The sequence below is a fragment of the Erythrolamprus reginae genome, chromosome 9 (genome assembly GCF_031021105.1).
Source record: "Erythrolamprus reginae isolate rEryReg1 chromosome 9, rEryReg1.hap1, whole genome shotgun sequence".
Lineage (NCBI taxonomy): Eukaryota > Metazoa > Chordata > Lepidosauria > Squamata > Dipsadidae > Erythrolamprus > Erythrolamprus reginae.
The window spans coordinates 26,203,803-26,224,002 of record NC_091958.1 but is presented as its reverse complement, the minus strand read 5'-3'; the positions used below and the strand labels follow the sequence as shown (position 1 = coordinate 26,224,002).

The following is a 20,200-nucleotide window of genomic DNA, read 5'->3' as shown; positions in this document are numbered from 1 at the left end:
CACTCTAAATGCAGAACAGAATAGAATGAAATAAAAATAGAATAGAACAGAGTAGGACTTGGAAGGGAACTTGGGGGTCCTCTAGTCAGGTTCCACCTATGCTATACCTGTCATTTTGATTTTTCTTGCCTAAATGGAGGACCTTATTTTTTTACCCATTGAATTTCAATGTTCAATTCTGTCAATATCCTTCTGCAGCTTAAGCCTCTTTTCTGCAAATTTCATGAGTTCCCCATTTATCCCCTCGTCCAAATCATTGGTGAAGATATTGAAGAGTACTGTGCCTAACACGGAGCCTGGGGCCTCCATGTAGATGCAGTTCCACTCAGGCTTACACACTGACAGAGGTGGGCTGCTAAAGTGGAACGGTGACGTGTGCTCGCCCCCGTGGCTCTGAGTGCTAGTGGAGTCCAGCGCAATCCTACTACTGCACCTGGGCAGGTAGCGAAATCACGCATGGACAGGCAGGGGCGCCCGTAGCCCAGGTTCAGTAGCGTAATTGCGCTGGACTCCGTTAGCACTCAGAGCCACAAGGGCCAGCACACGTCACCGTTCCACCCTAGCAGCCCACTTCTGTACACTGAGTACCATTGGTCAGTCAGTTACGAATATGTCTAATGGTGATGCTGTCAAACTCACATTTTTTGGCAAAATTAGCAGTTGTAATTTTTTGGCAGAGTTAGTAACTGTAATTTTCCTCACTTTGGTCAGGAGCCCGCTTGTTCTCATTCAGAGAGGCTGCACCTGAGCCCCCACCAGCTGATGTCAGCCTCCAAAACCACCTGCAGCCCAAAGGAGAATATATGGATAGAAACAGCGAGTGGGCAACTTCTTTGGGGCCTTCCTCCAAAGGGGCCTCTGCTCACATGAGGGAGCAAAGCAGGGGCAACGCCGGCCATGTCACCGGGCTGCGCCAAGCCTGACCCACCAGCCGCCATTAGCGGCCCTCCCACCCCTTTCGCTCCCCGGCTTTCACAGCCAGGAGGGCCCTGCACCCTCCGCGCCTTCTTCTTATGTGCCGGGCCGCCTTTGAGTGGGACTCCGCCTGCCCCGCCCCACATCCCCACGCGCCTCCCCAGCGCTGCGCCTTCTCCAGCCGGCTTGCGGGGTGTCGGGGAGCTCACCTCAGAGGCGCTCCAGCCGCGGCGCCTGAGCTCGTCTCCTGAGGGGAGCTCCCCGTGGCCCCCGCCAGACTCGGGGGGGGGGGGCACAACCTCGCCAGTGCCTTCTCTCCGCGGGCCCAGCGCTTGTGCAAAGCCCGCCAGAGCGAAGGGCGAGCCAGCTGGCGGCCTCTCCGTCGGAAGGGGCTGCGGGTGCGTTCTGCCTGCGGCCCCGCTCGGTGCCCAGCGACGGAGGGGCCCCTCCTGGGCCGGCGGGAGAGACGCGTGCCTTGCCGGAGAGCGCGGGAAGGATGGCGAGGGCCCGGTGGGGCCCCTTCCTCGACAGCGCCCCTCACAGGCAGGGCCGAGCTGGCGCCTGGGAGCTGAGGCGGACTCCCCAAGCAGACGGAACGGGCGGCCGGGCTCTCTGTGGCGCCTCTCCTCCCCGCCCTCCCTCTCAAGGCCCCGCCGCGCTCACCTGTCACCACCACGGCTTTGCCCCCGGGGGGGATCCGCTTCCGCCGGGCGGCGCTGGCCGAGAGGAGCCAGCAAGCAGCCCCCGCGAGGGCGGCGCTGAGCGGCAGCGGCAGGACGGCCTGACCCAGCGCCTGCACGACGGCCAGCAGCCCCACCCGTAGCAGCAGCGGCCGGCTCGGCAACAGGTCGGCGCGCAGGAGCCGCAGCGCCAGGCCGCCCAGGAAGAGCAGCCACACCGAGAGGCTGCACGCCCAGCCCAGCTCCATGCGGGCCAGACCGGGGGGAGAGGGGACAGCGGGAGGCCGGGGCGGCGCGGCGGCGAACAAAAGGCAGGCAGGGTGTCCCGCGCGCGCCTCGGCCGGCCGAGTGAGGAGGGAAGCGGGCCGGGAGTTGTAAAAAAGAGGCGGAGGGCGGAGCTGCCCTGCCCGGCTGCCGCCAATGGGAGAGGCTGGAGGCCTCGGCGGGCGGGGGACCCAGGAGGGCCCGGGCTCCGTCGACGGCGCGGGGGCTCGGCGGCTGCCCTCAGAAATGCCTCAGGAGCCGCAAGGAGGGCACGGTGTCGCCTCGGCGGTTCTTGTGGCCATGGGTGGAATCGCTAAAAGTGGCCCCGTCTCCCCCCAAAGGCCCAACGGCCCCTTTTGCTCCTCGCTGCTTGTGCCACAGACTTTCGGGGGAGGCCGAAGAACTTCCAGGGCTGAGAAGGGCAAAGGCCGCATCCAAGGGCCTGAGGGGTTAGTAGTTGCACATACACCCGCCCACTGGGGGATCCCTGCCCTGCCTCCCCACTGGGTCCATGAGGCCAGAGGTGGGCTGCTGAGAGGGAATGGTGAGGTGTGCTCTGAGGGCTAGCCAAGTCCAGCGCAATTGTGCTACTAGACCTGGGCAGGGAGTGAAATCATGCGCGGACACGCAGGGTCGCCTGTGTTTTGGTATCCTAAACATGGAGTCCAGTGCAATTCTGCTACTGCAACTGGGCAGGGAGCGAAATCGCGCACGGACACGCAGGGGCGCCTATGGCGCTCCTGCGTGTCTGCGCACAACTTCGCTCCCTGCCCAGGTTCAGTAGCAGAATTACACTGGACTCCGCTAGCACTCAGAGCACACCTCACTGCCCCACCTTAGCAGCCCGCCTCTGAGGCGCCTGTTCCCTGGCACTTGGGTGGCAGAGCCCCAACCTTCCCAGAGGACCTCCGTGGGGAAGGGCGGCTAGGTGCCACTCCGGGGGGGGGGGGGGCTGTGCTGCCAAGAGGAAGACCAAGCAAGGCTTTCTCCCCCCTCTGGCATTTTGGGTCAGATCTGAGCAGTGTTGACTCCCTGCTCTCCCTCCCTCCCCGTTGGAGGAAGGGGTGGCCGGACGGGCCCCTAAAAGCAGATGGCCTGAGGAGGCCTCTGTCCAGCAGCTGCACTATTGGCGCCTCCTGCACCAGGGAGCGGCAGCTGCTGCCTTCCTACAACCAGGCCTTGGGCCTCCCAAGAGACAGGCAGCTCAGCCCCCAGAAAAACCATCCATGCTCGCCTCTGTGCTGGGGCTGAAACTTTTACTTTACTTTACTTTACTTTACTTTACTTTACTTTACTTTACTTTACTTTACTTTACTTTACTTTACTTTTTGTCAAACAGGTATAGAATTATACTTTGTATTAACATAAAGTATAAAGACGTGATAAAAAGGATAATAGGACAGAAGGACAGGGACGGTAGGCACAATAGTGCGCTTATGGACGCTCCTTACAGACCTCTTAGAAAGGGGGAGAGGTCAACGGTAGATAATTTAAGGTTGAAGATTTTGGGGTTAGGGGAAGAAACCACAGAGTCAGTGAGTTCCAGGCATTGATCACTCGGTTGCTGAAGTCATGTTTTCTGCAGAAAAGAAGAAGAAGAAGCTGCCAGAAGATGCACGAGGGTGAAACCCGCAGCCATTCTCGGCTCTCCATTTCAGACCTGCCTGCCAAAGAAGGAGATTCAACAGGCAAATGTTGAAACCTTGCAGAAGGAATCATTGCAGACCATCACATCTGAGATCCCCACCGGCTCCTGCACTGCCCTCACCAACTGGATCTTGGGAAACTGGACCACTTGCGCTTTGTCAGGCTGACCGACTTCTTTCTCCAGCTCCCTCCCCATGCAGCCACTTGCTAGTAATCCTTGTGCTTCCTGCACAGTAGGATCCGGCCTTGAGAGACCCTGGGCAGCTGCCTGGCCCAAGCTGAGTATTTCAGCAAATTGGAAGCCAAAGTCACCTAAAAGTCACCTCTGACCTAAAATGCCACTTGACTGTGTTTGAGGTTTCAGAAAGAGGGTGCTGCTTATGAGATGTTCTATCTCCTGCTACCGACACTGGGCATAAGTGCTGCGGACAATTTCCCCCCAGGAAATGTTCCCTATTCTTGTGATAGTTTGAGGTGGAATCTGAGTTTAATTACTGCTGAAGCAAGCTCTCCGACTGCTCTGCCAAATGGCCTGAAGGGGAGATCTTTATCATCACCGCCATATATTCTTTTTTTTCAGGTAATGAAATGAATGTTGATTGTCAATAAATAAAAATGTTGGCCTGTTATCAGTTGTAAAGACCAAACAATTTGCGTGGGAAGGCGCCTACCTGGAGACCACGATGCCAAGGCCAGGAGAGTCACCCAAGAAGAAACTCCAAGCAAGAGCGGGCAAGGAGACAGGCTTCTTCAAGTCTCATCAATTGAGCTTCTTCAAGTCTCATCAATCGATCCCCCAAACTGTTTTTACTTTGTAGGTCCAAACCAAAACTTGAAAGTTTACCTTGAAACCAGCCAGTAATGGTGATCAATGGTGATAATGGGGGTCCGCAGCTTGTTCTGTCCGGGCCCTTTGAAAACTGAGTAGCATGTCCAGTAGTTTCTTGTAACAAACAATGTGAGAGATAAAACAACACTCTGAGATGCCAGAGGACAACAACCAAGAGGTCGATTCTTCCTGTTGGAATGGCCACAAAACAGGATCATCCACGCGCATCACGGCCAGACCAGTGGTGAAATATCAACAGTGCCAAGTGCTAAAAAGGGGCTCAGAATCCAGGCAGAAACAAGTAGAATAAAGCCCTGCAGGCTACTTGCCAACTGAAACAATTTTCCTGGGCAGACAGCGCTATTTCTGTCTCAGAAGTCAGCATTAAAGCAGACTGAAATTTAGGCAGATGACTGTCATCTTGGAGGGACTGTGGATTGATGCACTTCTACTTAGCTTTCATAGTGTCCACCCACCACCATGTTCTTTGGCGGCCTGATTTCCTTTTATCGCTAACTATTCCAAATCTGCATAATACATTTTCTTAAGATCAAGCTCCCCATTCTCTTTGAAGCCTATTCTAGGAAGAGCCATGGAAACTCTCGGGAACCTCCCTGGCTCTGACCACATAGAGAATTTAGGGAGCAGAAGGCTCCCCCCCTCAACTCTTGCCTCTCCTAGGATTATCAGGCACCACTGACCATAGAAGTAAAATTCAGGCCTTTTTCAAAAAGGCTGAAACATGACCCAAGATACCTCAGTCTAGAATTCAAGTCAGAGCGAACAAAGGGTTCCCCAAATTGCCTCCAGGTAAAGGCAGTTCCTGAACTAGGTCCTCCACTAATGGTGAAGGCTGAAGCCCTCAAGACCAAAAACTGGAGACGCATCCAAAATGTAACCAGCAACTTCTTACTAATTTATTACTATGTAAGAACAGGAAATATGCATGGGTGGAAGCCCTGAAGCTGACACATAAATAGAATGAGATTAGTGTATATTCTGCAGTAGCTGATCTTTATCATCAACTGATTTACATCTGCAATAAAAGCAACTTATTGGAGCCTCCCCCTTGAGTCACATGGTGTGTGCTTTGTGTTCCTAGAAGGATTTACTGTTGTTCCTGGACTTCTGACCTGCCTGCTGAGATGTTAAAGGGTGGAAAGAAAAACGGCGCCTCCACCACCCTTGCTGCCATGAGATTAGGACCTTAAAATGGACCACAGTATGCCACCACATTGCTTCAACTGTTTTCCCAGCCACAATGTCTAGCCTTGCAAAGAGAAAGACCAGGGTTGACTTGAGAGCAGTGTTCCAATATATGAGGGGCTGTCACAGAAAGGAGGAGGTGGACCTGTTCTCCAAAGCACGTTAGTGCAGGACAAGAAGTAACAGATGGAAACTTTAACTGTGGGAGATCCAACCTAGAACTAAGAAATTTTCTTACAGGGAGAACAATTGATCAGTGAGACAACTCGCTTCCAGAAGTTGAGGATGTCCATCACTGGAGGTTTGCAAGAAGAGTTTTGCCTGAAATGGTATAGGGTTTCCTACTTGAGCAGGAGGTCAGAATAGAAGACCTCCAACTCTTTTTCTATGTTATTTTATGCAATTTTAGAATTCAATATATTGCAAGCAGTGAGAACTGAAGGTAGTCAGGTTATTATTCTAATTTTCAAGAGACAATTTCAGTAAGTAAATGAAAAACAGTAGGATGGAAATTTTAAAAAATGAGATACTGTAATTAAGATCCAAATAATATCAGAGAGTGAAAAAATGGGAGACAGCTGGTGAAATTGACATCATATAAAGAATTCACAAAAAAACAGAAGAAAAATGGAGAGCAGAGCGCAGATTAGCAAAAGCAGATAATCAGAAGAAACATTGAATCTGAAAAGATAACATCATCATGACCGGAGGAGCGGGTTGCAAAAGAGAAAGTCAAATCAATATTGTTAAGGAAGTGGTGAGAGAACACTTAGCTGAATCAAGTCCTCTGGTTCAGATGGAGTATGCCCAGGGGTTAAGGGAACTGGCAGATATCATTATTAGAATTCTTAAAAACAAATATTGCTTTCTCTGACAATATGACTAGTTAAGCAGACCAAGAAAATACTGAAGATGGGTTGTTCAGTAAGGCGTTTGATAAAGTAGATCACAGCATCTTGATAAAGTGGAATAATATGGGATGAACGGTCTTGCTACCAGATGGATGTACAGTTGGATCTATAGCCAATGGAGGAAAGCACGCAGTGGTATTCTGTGGATTTCTTTACTGGGACCTGTGTGTGGCAGAAAAATCTGGACGCAAAGATAACAGAAACAATTGGGACCTGCCTTGTGCGGAAGCCCTAGGTGTCCTAACAGAGCAGACGTATTTTGCATTGGCCAAAAGAGTCGATGCAGTTTTGGACACAGCAACAGAGATATAGTGTCAAGTTCACAGAAGGTGGGAACTGTTGGATATTGTGTCCAGTTTTGCTTGTACAGTATAAGAAGGATGCTGAGGAACTGGAGTGAGTGCTGAGAACAGCAACAAAGACGGGCTTGGAGATGAAATCCCAGGAGGATTTGGGTGCTGGCTGAGGTGAAGCACGAAGGCATATTGAGAGACTGGAAGGGCTGCGGCAGGGAAGAGGAAGTGGACTTTTCTCCAGGGCACATCAGGACAGCAAGTCCCTTTGCCCTGCGCTGGCCAGTGGCATGGCTTGGCCACTGCAGCCAACCAAGCCTGCAGAGATGGGTTGGCCATAAGATCTGCCGAAAACCAACCTGCTTCTTTATGGAGATTCTCAATCCTTCAGGTCTTTGTTGTCCCAAAGGTGATTTTTCCAAAAGGCAACTGGATTTTCTTGGTTTTTTTTCTTTGAAAACATGTATCTTCTCAACCAAGAAGCTTCGGTTCTGAAGCGAAACATTTTCAAATAAAAAAACAAGAAAAATCCTGTTGCCCAGGGGTCTCCAAACTTGGCAACTTTAAGACTTGTGGACTTCAACTCCCAGAATTCTCCAGCCAGCATAGCTGGCTGGAGAATTCTGGGAGTTGAAGTCCACAAGTCTTAAAGTTGCCAAGTTTGAAGACCTCTGCTGTTGCCTTTTGGAAATAGCATTTTTGGGAGAACACACCTCCTTTTTTCCGGCCTCTTCGTCTCCCACTTGAGCTGGACCGGTTGGCTGGCTTGGACTTTCCTGCAGCAGCAGCAGCATCAGGCCTCCCAGGGTGGAGTTCTCTGTCTCCTGTAGACGGCAGGGGCTTCTTGCAGTGAACCTCCCCCATCTGGAGTTCCCACAGAACATTCCCTGCCCTTTGACCCAGATCAGTGTGTTCTGTGTGAAGAGGGGCACTGCCATCCATCACTCCACAACGCACGCAACCTTGCCCACAATTATCACGTGGGAGTAGTTCACCTTTGGCCTCCCCACCATCCCCAGCCAGATTGCAGATCATTCTTTATTTCATGGCAACAGGAAACAAAATTATTTACTTTTTTATTAGCAATAAAGCAAAACTATAAAATGTAATTTTGTGCAGAGCAAATGCCAGTTGCATAGACAAGGAAATAAACTTTATAGGTTGGAAAAAGCTCTTAAGGTGGAACAGCCCAAGCCCCCCTCCCCTCATGATGTCAAAGCTGCCAGGCAGGGGGGGGGAAAGGAACCCCACATCGTCTTGGAGGGAAACGAGGGTAAGGGGGGAGCCAAATGCAGGGAAATTTGGGGGGGGCAGGTTGTGGCTAGAAATCTGAGGGAAAAAGCCTGGATAGGGGAAACTGAAAGCAAAAGGCTGCAAGTGCCAGCACAAGGCCCCCTTGCGAGGAAGACCCAAAGGATGGGTGGGCAGCTGATGGGGAGAAGCCCAAATTCTAGTCTCGGCATCCTGGAGGACTGAGGAGCAGGGAGCCCAAAGCCTGGAATGGCTCAGCTGGAAGGAAAAGAAAGGCGCCTTGGGAGGGGATGCTTCCTCCCAGGTTGGATGAAACAAAGGAGGCAGCCCAGGTCACTGCCTCGCTGCCTGGCATGGATTGAGCTGGGGCAAGGTCTGCCAAAGTCTGTCTTGTGGCACTGGAAGACCTGGCAGAAGGGGGTGCCTGCAGGGGGGAGAGGAAGAGAACCCCCAACGTAAAGAAAGAGGGGTGATGGTTTCCTGTCTGTGCTGGGCAAGGCACTGCCGCGGAGTATTTAGAGAAGAAGAAAGCTTCCATTATCAGCAGTTTGAAGTTTTCTCCTTGGATGGCTGGCAGGGGAGTCCTATGGATGTAGCCTATCTTGAACTCCACATAAACCAGACCTCAAAATATCCCGACCAATAAACAGGCTGGGCAATAGCGCAATGTGGTTGATTTGCAACTGCCCCCAAATGGTTTTACATCAGCCCAAGGAAAGTTCCAAGGGGGGCTTCCCAGAGTTGCCATTGGGCCTGTTTTAAAGCACCTTTTTTGATAGAGTTGCTAACTCAGCATTTCTCTGGTCCACTAGTTTAGTCACTTTGTCAATGAATGCAATAAGATTTATCTAGAGAGATCTGTTTTTGACAAATCCTTATTGAGTTCTGTTTATGACTTTGCCTCTAGGTGTTCGAGATTCATTGCTTGATTGTTTTCCAGGATCTTCCCAGACACCAATGTCAGGCTGATTGAGCTCTAGTTTTCTGGATCCACTTTTTCCCTTTTGTGAAGATATGAACGACATCAGTTCTTTTCCAGTCTTCTGGCAGCTCCCAGTGCTCCAAGATCCTTGATGGCTCTGAGATCACGTCTGCCAATTTCTCCAGAACCTTGGGGTCCTGGTATTTATAAAACAAAGGTTGGCCTTGGGGCAGAGCAGCTGTTACCGAAAGAGTTATTAGCCAGACAATAAACAGTTAACAACTTGCACCAGAGCTGGAACGGAAAGGAATGCAAAGCAAAGCTGTATCAAGATGCAAGATGTTTTGAGGTAAGATATGAAGGGTAGGAGAGTTTTTGAGAACATTTCCCTGATAAAATTCTTGTAAGCTCTACAGTTAATGGAAGGGTCATAGAAATGAACTTTTTGATCAGATGGATGGCTACCCTGATCTATGACCCTGACGTGATCCAACAGTCTACCTGGGGGAATGCAGCCTTATCTTTCAAAGCGGGGTGGGGAGTAGGTTAAAGCCTCATTTGTAGCTCCACATTCCCCAAGATAATAATTTCACTGCCCCAGCGAGTGAAGGCGGGGTGTTTATATCATAAAAATACAGCTTTTAAATCAATCAGCAGTGTTCTAGTTCAGGACTCCCTAACCCAACACTAGGCCTGTCACTCCCAGAACCATCTCCCCCTACCACTGCCCCAGTCTGCAAAGCCAGAAAGATTGGGAAACACTCTTCTAGTTCACTCCCTTTGCTCTGGCCTCTCCATGAAGAGATTGCCCGCCCTATAGCTGAGGGCCGGCCGCTCTCCTGCCCCAACACCACCACGAGTCCCTCGAGTCGCCCTCTGAAGTACAAGCAGAATTGGGGTGATGTTCAAGTAAGGCTTGCATTGACAAGGGTCCTCCTCAGCTTTTACAAACGCCTCTTCCTAAAAGAGCCGATGTTCTTGGTCAGTCAACGCTTGGGCTTCTTCATCTCCAGAATTGTTGGAAATATGACTTACATGAATGGTTAGATAAGTATGGGTTCTCAAGATCAATCATTTCTTTAGAGCCGCCCCGAGTCTTCAGAAAGGGGCGGCATACAAATCTAATAATAATAATAATAATAATTATTATTATTATTATTATTATTATTATTATTTATTATAGCAAAAATTGATTTATAATTCAAAAGGATAAGGACATAAAATCCTGGGTCTGGAAGCCTTCTAGTCTAAACTTCTGTTCACCATGTTTCCCAACTTCTGATGGGCCCAATAGGCTCGTATTTGGCCCTCCCCAGGCTCCAAAGGCTTCCCCCATCCCTCCAGGGGCTCTTTGGAAGGCAGAAACGTCCTCCCAGAGCCTCTGTGTGAGCCAAAAATCAGCTGCACACACATGCACATTGGAGCTGAGCTAGGGCAATGGCTTGCGTGCCAGCAGATATGGCTCCGCGTTCCACATATACTATCCGGGTCAAATGGTTGTCCAGTCTATTTTTGAAAAGTTCCAGTGATGAAGTATCCACAACTCTGGCCACCAAACTGTTCCATTGGTTAATTGTTCTGTCAGGAAATTTCTCTTTAGTTCTAGGTTGGTTCCTTGAATAGTTTGCATCCATTGTTCCTTGTCTGGCATTCTGATACTTTGGAGAATTAGTTGCCCCCCTTCTTATTTATTTATTTATTCGATTTTTATGCCACCCTTCTCCTTAGACTCAGGGCTGTTTACAACATGTTAGCAATAGCACTCTTCTCTGTGACATCCCTCAAGTACTGTAAGATAAATATCACAGCACGCCTAGTCCTTCTCTTCCTTAGACTAAATATGCCTAGTTCCCTCAACCTTTCCTCTTATGATTTAGCCTCCATCTTTGTGGCTTTTCTCTGCACACTTTTTAGGGGCTCAGCATCTTTATTATACCAAGGTGACCATACCTGGATGCATTATTCAAGTATCCTTTCACCATTGTGTTGAAAGCAGTATTACCACTTCGCTCACTATCCCTCGGTTGAAGCAGCCCAAGATTGCACTGGCTTTTTTGGCAACCAACTCACATTTCTGGCTCATGCTTTCAATGGTGCTCCAGGCTTCCTCTCACAATCACTAGTGTTGAGTGTAGCTCCTGCACCCGCACATTGGGTTTTTCCTGCCTGAGTTCAGGACCTGATTTTTCTCGCCACTGAATTGCATCATGCTCAGATCTGTCAAGATCCTTCTGTATCTTGAGTCTGTCTTCCAAAGCGTGCTAAACCTTTGGCTGTTCATGCCATCTATAAATCTCGCCAAGCATTTCCAATGAAATTGCAGACTATGCCCACAGAAGTGACTGATGTCAGTGAATCCTTTTGAATATATGGTGTCCTTCCAGTTATTCTCAGATTGAGGATCGTCCCCATTGTCTTTATTCAGCCCTTTCTAGTTATCAGTTCATGAGAAACACATTGAAAAAAGATGGACAACCTTCAGCTTAGTTTAAATGGAAAAATATGATTGTCTTTTTTCTTTTTAAAAAATAATCTTTACTAATTATTTACATTAAGAAAAAAGACATAAATACCACAAAGCAAACAGAAACAAAAAACAAAAACAAAACAGGGCCTATACAGACATATAGATACTGTCTTTCATAGTTGCAATTAAAAATATGATTTTCATAAGGCTGTGTCCTACAGGGGGAGGCTGTTAGCATTCTTTGCACAAAAAATATCTCTTTGACCCATGTGATGATGATGAATTGTGGGGGTTTTGTGTTGATTGTATTTTGCTTTATTTTTAAATTGTTGCATTTGTTCATGTCACCCAAGCCCATTGCAAAATAGGGTATTGGGCTGTGGATGAGTCATGGGGGCCAAAACCTCTTGGAGCATCTCACACCCACCGTCTGGTGAAAGCAGATTGAAATTCCCCAAGGCCACAAATAAGGCCGAGCAGTTGCCACCAAACAGAAACAGGGATGAGCAGCAGAGGTAGGGAGGCTGCTCTCCAACAGGGAGGCTGGTAGAACATTCTCAGCCTCAAATGGTGAGTCGGACCCTGAACTACTTGAGTCAGGTCCATGGCTGTCATGGTGACCATGAACTCCTGTGCCAGTCCAGAGGAACCGCCGAGTGACGGCAGATTGAAGTCCCCCAGGACGATAAGTCCGGGGAACTCCACCGCCAGCCCGGCCACCTCCTCGAGTAGCACAGGCAGGGCTGTTGACATGCAGCTGGGAGGCAGGTACGTGAGTAACAAGCCCACCTGAACCCCTAAGTCCAACTTCACCAGGAGGGACTCGCAACCTGCAACCTCTGGAGCAATGAGCCTACGCCGGCCAAGACTCTCCCTGGCTATAATAGCCACTCCTCCCCCCCTTCCCTGGGGTCGAGGTTGGTGCCATACCCGAAACCCAGCTGGGCAAATTTCAGAGAGAGGAACTCCTCCCTCCGGGCCCAGCCAGGTTTCGGTCACACAAGCCAGGTCGGCCTCCTCATCCAGGATCAGATCCCGGATGAGGAGAGCTTTATTTACCACCGACCTGGCATTGAGTAGCAACAACTTGAGCCCAGGGCCAGAATTACACTCATCACCAGTGCCTTGAGTTAAGCTCATGGAGCCTGAAGAAGGGATCGCTACTAAGCAGCGATCCCTCCTTCCCCTGGAACGGCTAGCTCCATGGCTTCCGCCATACCTGCCTCTCCCCAGCAAGACCGGGATATTTTGACCCTCTGCCACCCCAGAGATAAGTGTCCCCTCCCCTCCTGCCCTTCCAGCGTCAGGTGTGCCAAAAATTCCATTCATGTCATTCATCATCCTGGGAAACGAGAGAAGCGGCAGTTGACTGAAGCAGAGATTTAATGTCTGGAGATTTGAAAAGTGGGGAAAGGAGGGTGCGAAGCTGAGCTCCATCAAGCAACCTAAGAAGAGTCTAGAGCGGATTGTCAAGAGCACAAGAAGTCAGCGTGCGTTTGTCAAGAACAAGTCTTGCCAGATTGTTTGACTGGATTGCTTCCTGGATGCACTGTGGAGAAGCTGCAGTCATAAGATCTCCTGATCTAGCAAAAAATTTGACAAAAGTTCCTCATCATTTGCTGATTAGCTGGCAGGTTGAGTGAGAATTAAGTGGACGTTTTGTTGGCTTGAAAGACACAGAGCAATTCATCAAAAATTGCAAATTGGGTGGGAGAAAGCTATTGAGGAGGCATGAGCAGTTCAACCCTTGGCCTAAGGACAGTGCTAAAGAAATTTGTTTGTTTGTTTGTTTGTTTGTTTGTTTGTTTGATTGATTGATTGATTTTTATGCCACCCTTCTCCTTAGACTTAGGGCGGCTTAAACATGTTAGCAATAGCACTTTTTAACAGAGCCAACCTATTGCCCCCACAATCCGGGTCCTCATTTGACCCACCTCGGAAGGATGGAAGGCTGAGTCAACCTTGAGCCGGTGATGAGATTTGAACCGCTGACCTACAGATCTATAGTCAGCTTCAGTGGCCTGCAGTACAGCACTCTACCTGCTGAGCCACTGGGAACACTAGGGAACACTCCACCCTAGAGAAAAGGGTGCCTAGCACCACCTCAGAGGAGGGTGCCATCTTGTACCCTGGAGCGGGGGAAGCCATGATGGCTTGGAAAGGCCCCAGCAAGGCCGCCCAGATGCCCATCAAAGGCCAGACAGGGGAGGGGAAATCAGGCTTCAGATATCTGAAAAATATCTCATGGGGTTGCAGTGGAGACGGCCACTTCTTAGGTCCCACCACAGGGCATGCAGGGGGGCAGAAAGCAAAGGGAAAAGATGGTCCCTCAGATATTTATTTATTTAAGAACATATATATTCTCAACTCATTCTCAATGACTCTGGGATAATGGATAAAATCCAGTTACAAAAAAGCCCTCCATCCCTCTGGTGGCGGCCATCAAGCATGTCTCCTCTTCTGGGGTCCCCAGGCCTGTTGGCAGAGTCCCATCTTGGGGGCCTTGCGAAAGAGAGTCAAAGCGTGGGTCAATCTATCTCCATGGGGATGATGTTCCAGAGGGAGGGGGCCATCACAGAGAAGGCTCTTTTTGGCCCTGCCGTGGACTTACTTAGGAGAGGAAACCCATAGCATTCCTTGCCTCCCCTCTCTGGGAGTGGGGGGTGGGGGGGTCAGGTAGGTTTGATTGGGAAAAGAGGGTCCCTCAAATAACCTGATGCCGAGCCATGTAGGGCGTTGAGCCTCGAATTGGACCCCAAAGCCAATGCAGGTTGCATAGCAGCAGGTTGCATAGCCCCAGGCCACAACAAGCAGCACCCATTACAAGGGACCATTATGCCCATTACATTACATAGTGCTGCAGGGATGGAGTGAACATTAACCGGCCGACACAAATACCAGGCACAGTTATGAGAAAGATGATTAGGCAGTTTGTGGACCTTGACGGGAACCAGGAGGGGGTAATCAAGAGTGGGTCATGTCAAATCAACCTGATCTATTTTGTTGATATACAGACCGGACCACGAAAATGCCTTGGACATAAAGTACTTTGACTTCAGCATTTAATAAAGCCTCCCGTGAGATCCTAGAGCAGAGCTGGACTCTGCCATTAGATAAACACGGCTGAACCCCTGTAGGTCACCACCCAGCGTCCATCAAGGGCTCTGCTGCTGAAGGAAGCCCACGTCCTCTCAGTTGGAGATCCTCTGCAGTTCCAGTGTGATCATTCTTCTCGATTGTGCCTTGGGTGGACCACACATAAAACATTGCCTTCAGTTCTGGGCACCACATACATTTCAAAGAGGGCAGTTGGCAAAACGGAGCTTGTCCAGAGGAGAGCAACCCAAAGGACAAGGGACCCAGAGGGAAATTCATATGAAGAACAGTTGGAGCTAATACTGCATGTGCTTCGCTATAGTCGAGATCAGTGCTTCTCAATTATTTTCTGTGATGACGCCTCCCCCCCCAGGGAGAAGTAAACATTTCATGTCCCCCAACTCTCCACCGTGACTGTAAATAATGACTTCCCCCCCCAAATTGCGCCCCACCATGAGACGCATGTCCCGACACCTGCATTGGTACCTCCGTCGCGTTCCTCAGCGTTATGTCTGGGGCAACCTGTTCTAAAAGAAAACTTCTCGTGTGTTCAAGAAGTTGGATTGAAGTTACAAGATGTTTTCTTTTATTTTTTCATTTTTATTTTTTAATTTTATTTTCAGTTTTTGATTACATAAAAAAAAGAAAACATCTCAATAGTCATATACAGATCATTGCCTGTTTCGGATTTGCTTTGTATGTATCTTACCTCCCTATTAATTACAATCACATCATCATAAAATTGATAAAAAACGTCAAAAAGGTATATTACTATTTTATATTTATATATTTACTTGTGCTAATCTTAATGAGAGAGACGTATATATTGGTGTGTACACTAAGTTTGAGTATTTCTCTTTTCATTTCTTTGAATTGTTCTGTTTTGGATCCATTTGTACCATTTTTCCCATGGTTTTTCTGTTTCATTGACTTTTATACTCTTGATATCTCTCGTCATTTCATCCATCTCCGCGCATCTATAAATCTTTTCAATGATTTGACTTTATGATGGGATACATTGATTTTTCCATGTTTGAGCAAAAGTTATTCTAAAAGATGTTTTCTTTTAGAACGGGAAGCTCTGGACACAACGCCGAGGAACACGATGGAGGCAAAAAAATTGGCACGTTCCCCAGAGTTATGCCCCCCCCCCAGGCATTGCTCTGCGCCCCTCAGAGGGAGGCACCACACTATTTGAGAAACCCTGGTTTAGATGGTGCTGGGGGAATGCGTCTGTGCCTGAAGGTCTGTCTGAAGGGATGTTGAAAGTGGATTCAGTGACCAGGACAAGGAATGGCAGCCTCAGACGACAAGGGGCTCATTTCACCAGGAGGCCTTCGCTAACCGTCAGGTCTCTTCCGCAGCAGAGCCGCCTGTGTCAGGAGAGGACTGGCCCGAGTTGCCTTCAGGGTCTCCTTTCAGCTTTAACATTAGATGATTCTGCATCACATTCAGAGGGCACAACACGGCAACAGCTTCAAATCACAGAAAGGCAAATTTTGACTGAATGTAACGGAAAGAGCCAGCAGTGGCAAAACTGTGGATGGTGGGCTCTTCATTGGGGAGCCTTGGTGGCTTCTGACTAGAAGGGGGCCATCGGCCTCAGTGGTCCTTCTGGGGTCCCAAGGGGGGCCCTACACACCTGCTTCAGAAAACCACCTGGGGCCGATGAGGGAATCTTTGGTCCTGCGGCAGGTGAGATGTAGAACTTGGCCGCCTTGCCCACTGAAGCCTCTCGGGCCCCAAGCAAAGCTGCCCCACGTGGAGGGCTGTGAGGAACTCCTGGGAGATCGGCCAGGCCGGCCCCCTTCCGATGCCCTTCCGTGCCACTGGCCGGCTTGTTCCAGCCAGCCACGGGGCTCCCTTAAGCAGCTGTTGACAAAACACGGGGGTGGGGGCAGGGTGGAGGGAAAGAACAGCTCCAAACCAGTTCGTCTCCCTGAAACGCTTCAGGGGGAAATGCCAGTCCGGACCCATTCCTCCCCCAAGGTCAGCCTTCCGTGTCTTCAGGGACTGTGCCTACAACACTCTATAAACAACCTGTGTTTTCACTTAGGACATTGACCCCCCCCCCCCCCCCGCATTTCATTACTGCATTTCAATCCAAAATCACAGAACTTGAAATCCAGCAGGCCTGCTGGACAGAGGTCTTTTCCCCTTTGGTCAGCTCTGCCCCTCAGCCTCAGGAGCTTCCCAGGACTCACTGGTCAGCCTCCTGGTCACCAGGCAGTGTGGCAGTGGCCGTCCACAGTGTGCCAGTTTGGCAATGTGGACAATGGGCAAACAAAAACCAGTGCTCTATCGGAGCGCTTGCCATGCGTCAGGGACCTTTTGGAACCTCCTGTGGGGAGAGCCGGTCTCGGCCAGGTGCCTTAGCGTCAGCCTTGAGACTTCATCTACGACTTCCCAATGCTTCCCAACCCTCTCTAAGCCTTTTGCCCCCCACAACCTCGGAAGGATGCAGGGGCTGAGCTGGTGAGGATCAAACTGCCGGTAGGCAGCAGAAATAGCCTGCAGTGTTGCCTTCTAAGGACTATTCATCTAGTTCAGTAGAAGCTGCATCCATTCTAAAATTGGGTGGGGGAAGAGCTATGTCTGCTACCACCAGCCCCCCTCCCCACCACTGGCTGGCTAAGGAGAAGGCCAAAGCCTCCAAAGTCCTTGACAATCAATACAGGCCAGACACCCCGACCTTTCTTGCAGGTGGCTTCCCGTCCAGAAGAGGGGGGGCCCAATCCCACAAAGAAAGGCGACCCCTGGCTGAGGCGGGGACAGGTGAGCCCTGCCAAGCCAAGGGAGGGAATCTGCCAGGTTCTCCTTTCAGCCAGGAAGGAGCTTCAGCCAAGGGGGGAAAGAACCTTTGGGGCAAGAGAGGCTGCCTGGTCTCTCCGTGGCAGAGCTGGTCCTCCTCGGCCTTTTCCGATTCCTTCCTTCCTCACCCAGAGGCCCTGGAGAAAGGGCTGAGCCTGGTGGCCCCTGTCAGATTTCTCCTTGGGTGGCTCTGACACTGTAGTTGCCCCCCTTTTCCCCTTTGGCTCCCCCAGTTTCTGTTCTTGTGAGGTCAGCAATGTATGCAGGCAGCAACTAAGCCAAGCAAGGTAGGGCCAAACCTTTCGCAATCGCGCAACGGATGAAATCCACTTCCCATTTATTCATCTGCGTTTTTCTCTTTTGATGCTTTCATTCCCCTGGCATACAGCCTGGAAGCCAGTGACATCTCTGGGCCCCGTGGAGCCAAACGAGTGGCAACCCCTGAGCAGAAACTGTGGGAAGCAAGCACCTGTGGAAGATACAGGGAGCTCCTCACCTGGAAAGTACCCCATCAGCTGCACCTGGCAATCCGGGAGCAGGAGGACCTCAATCCACCCCCTTTGCCCTGGGCGCTTCATGAGGTCAGCCCTAGATCCCTCCAGGGCAAGTTTCAAGTCACTGTCCAGAGCACGAGAAGCGCAGTGGACAGTCCTGGCCTCTTTCTGCTTCTCCATCTCTTGGGGGAGCCCCTCCCATGCCACTGGTGGGCCATTTGCCCTTGCAGCCCACCCTGAACCCCCCCCTCCCCGGGTGATGGAGGGGCCCTTCCTTCTCCCCTGCTGGCCTCCTGCAAAAGGCACCTGGAGCCCAGTTGGGGGCAAAGAGGGGAGCTTAGAGGTCTGGGGGGGGGGAGTCGGCCTGGCCCCCTGCTTCTCAGCACCAAAGCAACCAAGGGGGATGAAGGCCAAGGCCCAGTAGGGGACCCGGCTGCAGAACACTTGGCCAGCCCTGCAGCCAACAAGTAGTTACTCATTAACCGATCGCCTCCACACCCACGCAGGCCTCTCCATCATCCCAGGGTGGGACCAGCCATCCCTGTAAGAAGCCCAGGAGAGCAGTGGGGAGAAGCTCAGGGGCATCTAATCTGGGGGGTTTCTGATAAAAGAAACACGCACACCCCAGTACTAAGTTGCATCCGTTCCATCAGATCCCCAGGGCTTCAGCCATTCCCATCTCAGACAAGGGAAGTCAGGTTGAATTACAGACTCTTTCTCAGGAAAAGATTTGAAGGCTGGTGGCTGAAAACGGCAATAGGGGACGTGTTGCAAGAAAAGCCTGTATTTTCCAATGAAATGCTTAATTAAAAGTTCAGATTGGAGCAGGACCCTGCCTTTTTTTTTTTTTTGAATCCTGAAATAAGCCCTTAGCCTTATTGCCATGCACTCAAAAGCCCAATTGGGCTTATTTATTATCAGGGGAGGTCTGACTTGGGGGGAAACAGGGTATATACGTATGTACTGTACGTGTATAATTTTGCATGCAGATAAACTCTGTTGTCAACTGACAATCCAAGTGGTATATGACAAATTAATATGGTGCAGCAAGGAATATGGATTTAAAAACTAATTATTAACAACCAACGTAGCTTTATTTAATAGGCAGAAAGGAATGAACAATGTCTACATAAATGGTGAAAAACAAGATGAACGTGGATATCCCTGAAGGATGTTTACTGAAGACAGGAAGACAGACGGAGTTGAGAGCCGAGATGGTGAGTACCAGGAGGGACACTGGCCAAAAGGTGCAAAAATGGCTCTGTACGCATTTGTCCTTCCACTCACTTTGTTATACTACAGCAGAGGACTTCAAACTTAGCAACTTTAAGACTTGTGGACTTCAAGTCCACAAGTCTTAAAGTTGCTAAGTTTGAGGACCCCTGTACTACAGGGAGGTGGAAGTTACAAAATAAATAATGAATTTGTACTGAAATGCCTTCCCTTGGTAACAAAGGATGTGGTTGAAGGGGGCAAGTCCTTAAAAGTGTGGCTGTGTGACTGTACACGCATGCCCACAATAGCAGAAGAGACGAATGATGAATCCGGCAACGCTGTGGAGCTTTGATCACCCAGAGAACCACGTAAGAAGCCAGTTGCAAAACCGAGATGTGACGGGAGAAGACGTCAGGGGAACGAGGGCGAAAGTGGCATTTCATTGAGAAGGTGAAGGCACAAGGCACTTGACCCAGAACAAGGGAGGTCCAAAGGGAGGGAGGGACGGGGGAGGGGCCCTTCCAGCTACTTTCCCTATCTTATTGCAGGTTTTTTAACTTTCTCTGGCTGCCTCCCCCTCTGCCTCTTCCCACTCAAGGGGGGGGGGGGCGTGTTTTCAAGAACAGACTGGAAACGTAGCAGACGGGGCAGGAAAAGAGGAACATGGCTGCTTGGCCCAATTCACAAAAACAGTTTCGACTTCTCTTTTCTAACTCTGAACTCCAGGAAGGGTCAAGCGGGCCCTGGAGGCTGTCCCTGGGCAGAGGCAGTGGCGGCAGCGGCACTGGTCAGGGAGCGTCCAGCGGCCATCCCTCTGGCCTCTTCTCCAAGCCTGCCCTTCCCCCTTGCAGGACACAGGCAGGAGAGGAAACAGCAGTCCTGTCCATCACTCCCGTCTGAACCAGAGGCCTCAGCCTCCCAGCCTTGGACGGCAGCATCCACACACGCACACAGGCCAACAGACTGGCCAAGCGAAGCCTGCTCCTCCAGTCCCAAGGGGCCAAACGAGACACACACACCCAGCTCCCCCTCCTGCCTCTTCGGGCACAGCCTGGGGGGCTCCTCAGACGGCCACGCCGGCTGACTGTGCCAGGCCCAGCGCCTGCACCAGCTCCTCGCTCAGCCCGTTCTTCAAGGTCCGTCGCACTGCAAGGAAGGAAAGAATGGGGGTGGGTGGGGTCTTTTCAGGGGGACAGAGG

The 20,200-nt window shown here is 50.5% G+C and overlaps 1 protein-coding gene and 1 long non-coding RNA gene across 3 annotated transcripts in view; one reads left to right on the top strand and one right to left on the bottom strand.

Moving 5' to 3' along the window:
• The window catches only part of FHOD1 (formin homology 2 domain containing 1), a 79,517-nt gene that overhangs the window by 22,713 nt on the left and 36,604 nt on the right, over positions 1-20,200 (bottom strand). Inside the window, exon 22 of one of the 2 annotated variants that reach the window (XM_070760613.1) lies at positions 18,859-20,147. The exons of the other annotated variant lie outside the window; for it this stretch is intronic. Within the exon in view, the coding sequence (XP_070616714.1) occupies positions 20,065-20,147 (83 nt within the window). The 3' untranslated portion in view covers positions 18,859-20,064. Of the gene's footprint in view, positions 1-18,858; positions 20,148-20,200 lie in introns of those variants that run through there. 2 annotated transcript variants of the gene reach the window in all.
• LOC139172001 (uncharacterized) lies at positions 1,977-19,090 on the top strand. Its single transcript, XR_011559827.1, has 3 exons — positions 1,977-2,308; positions 8,937-9,267; positions 18,878-19,090. It is a non-coding gene; the product is annotated as an uncharacterized lncRNA (long non-coding RNA).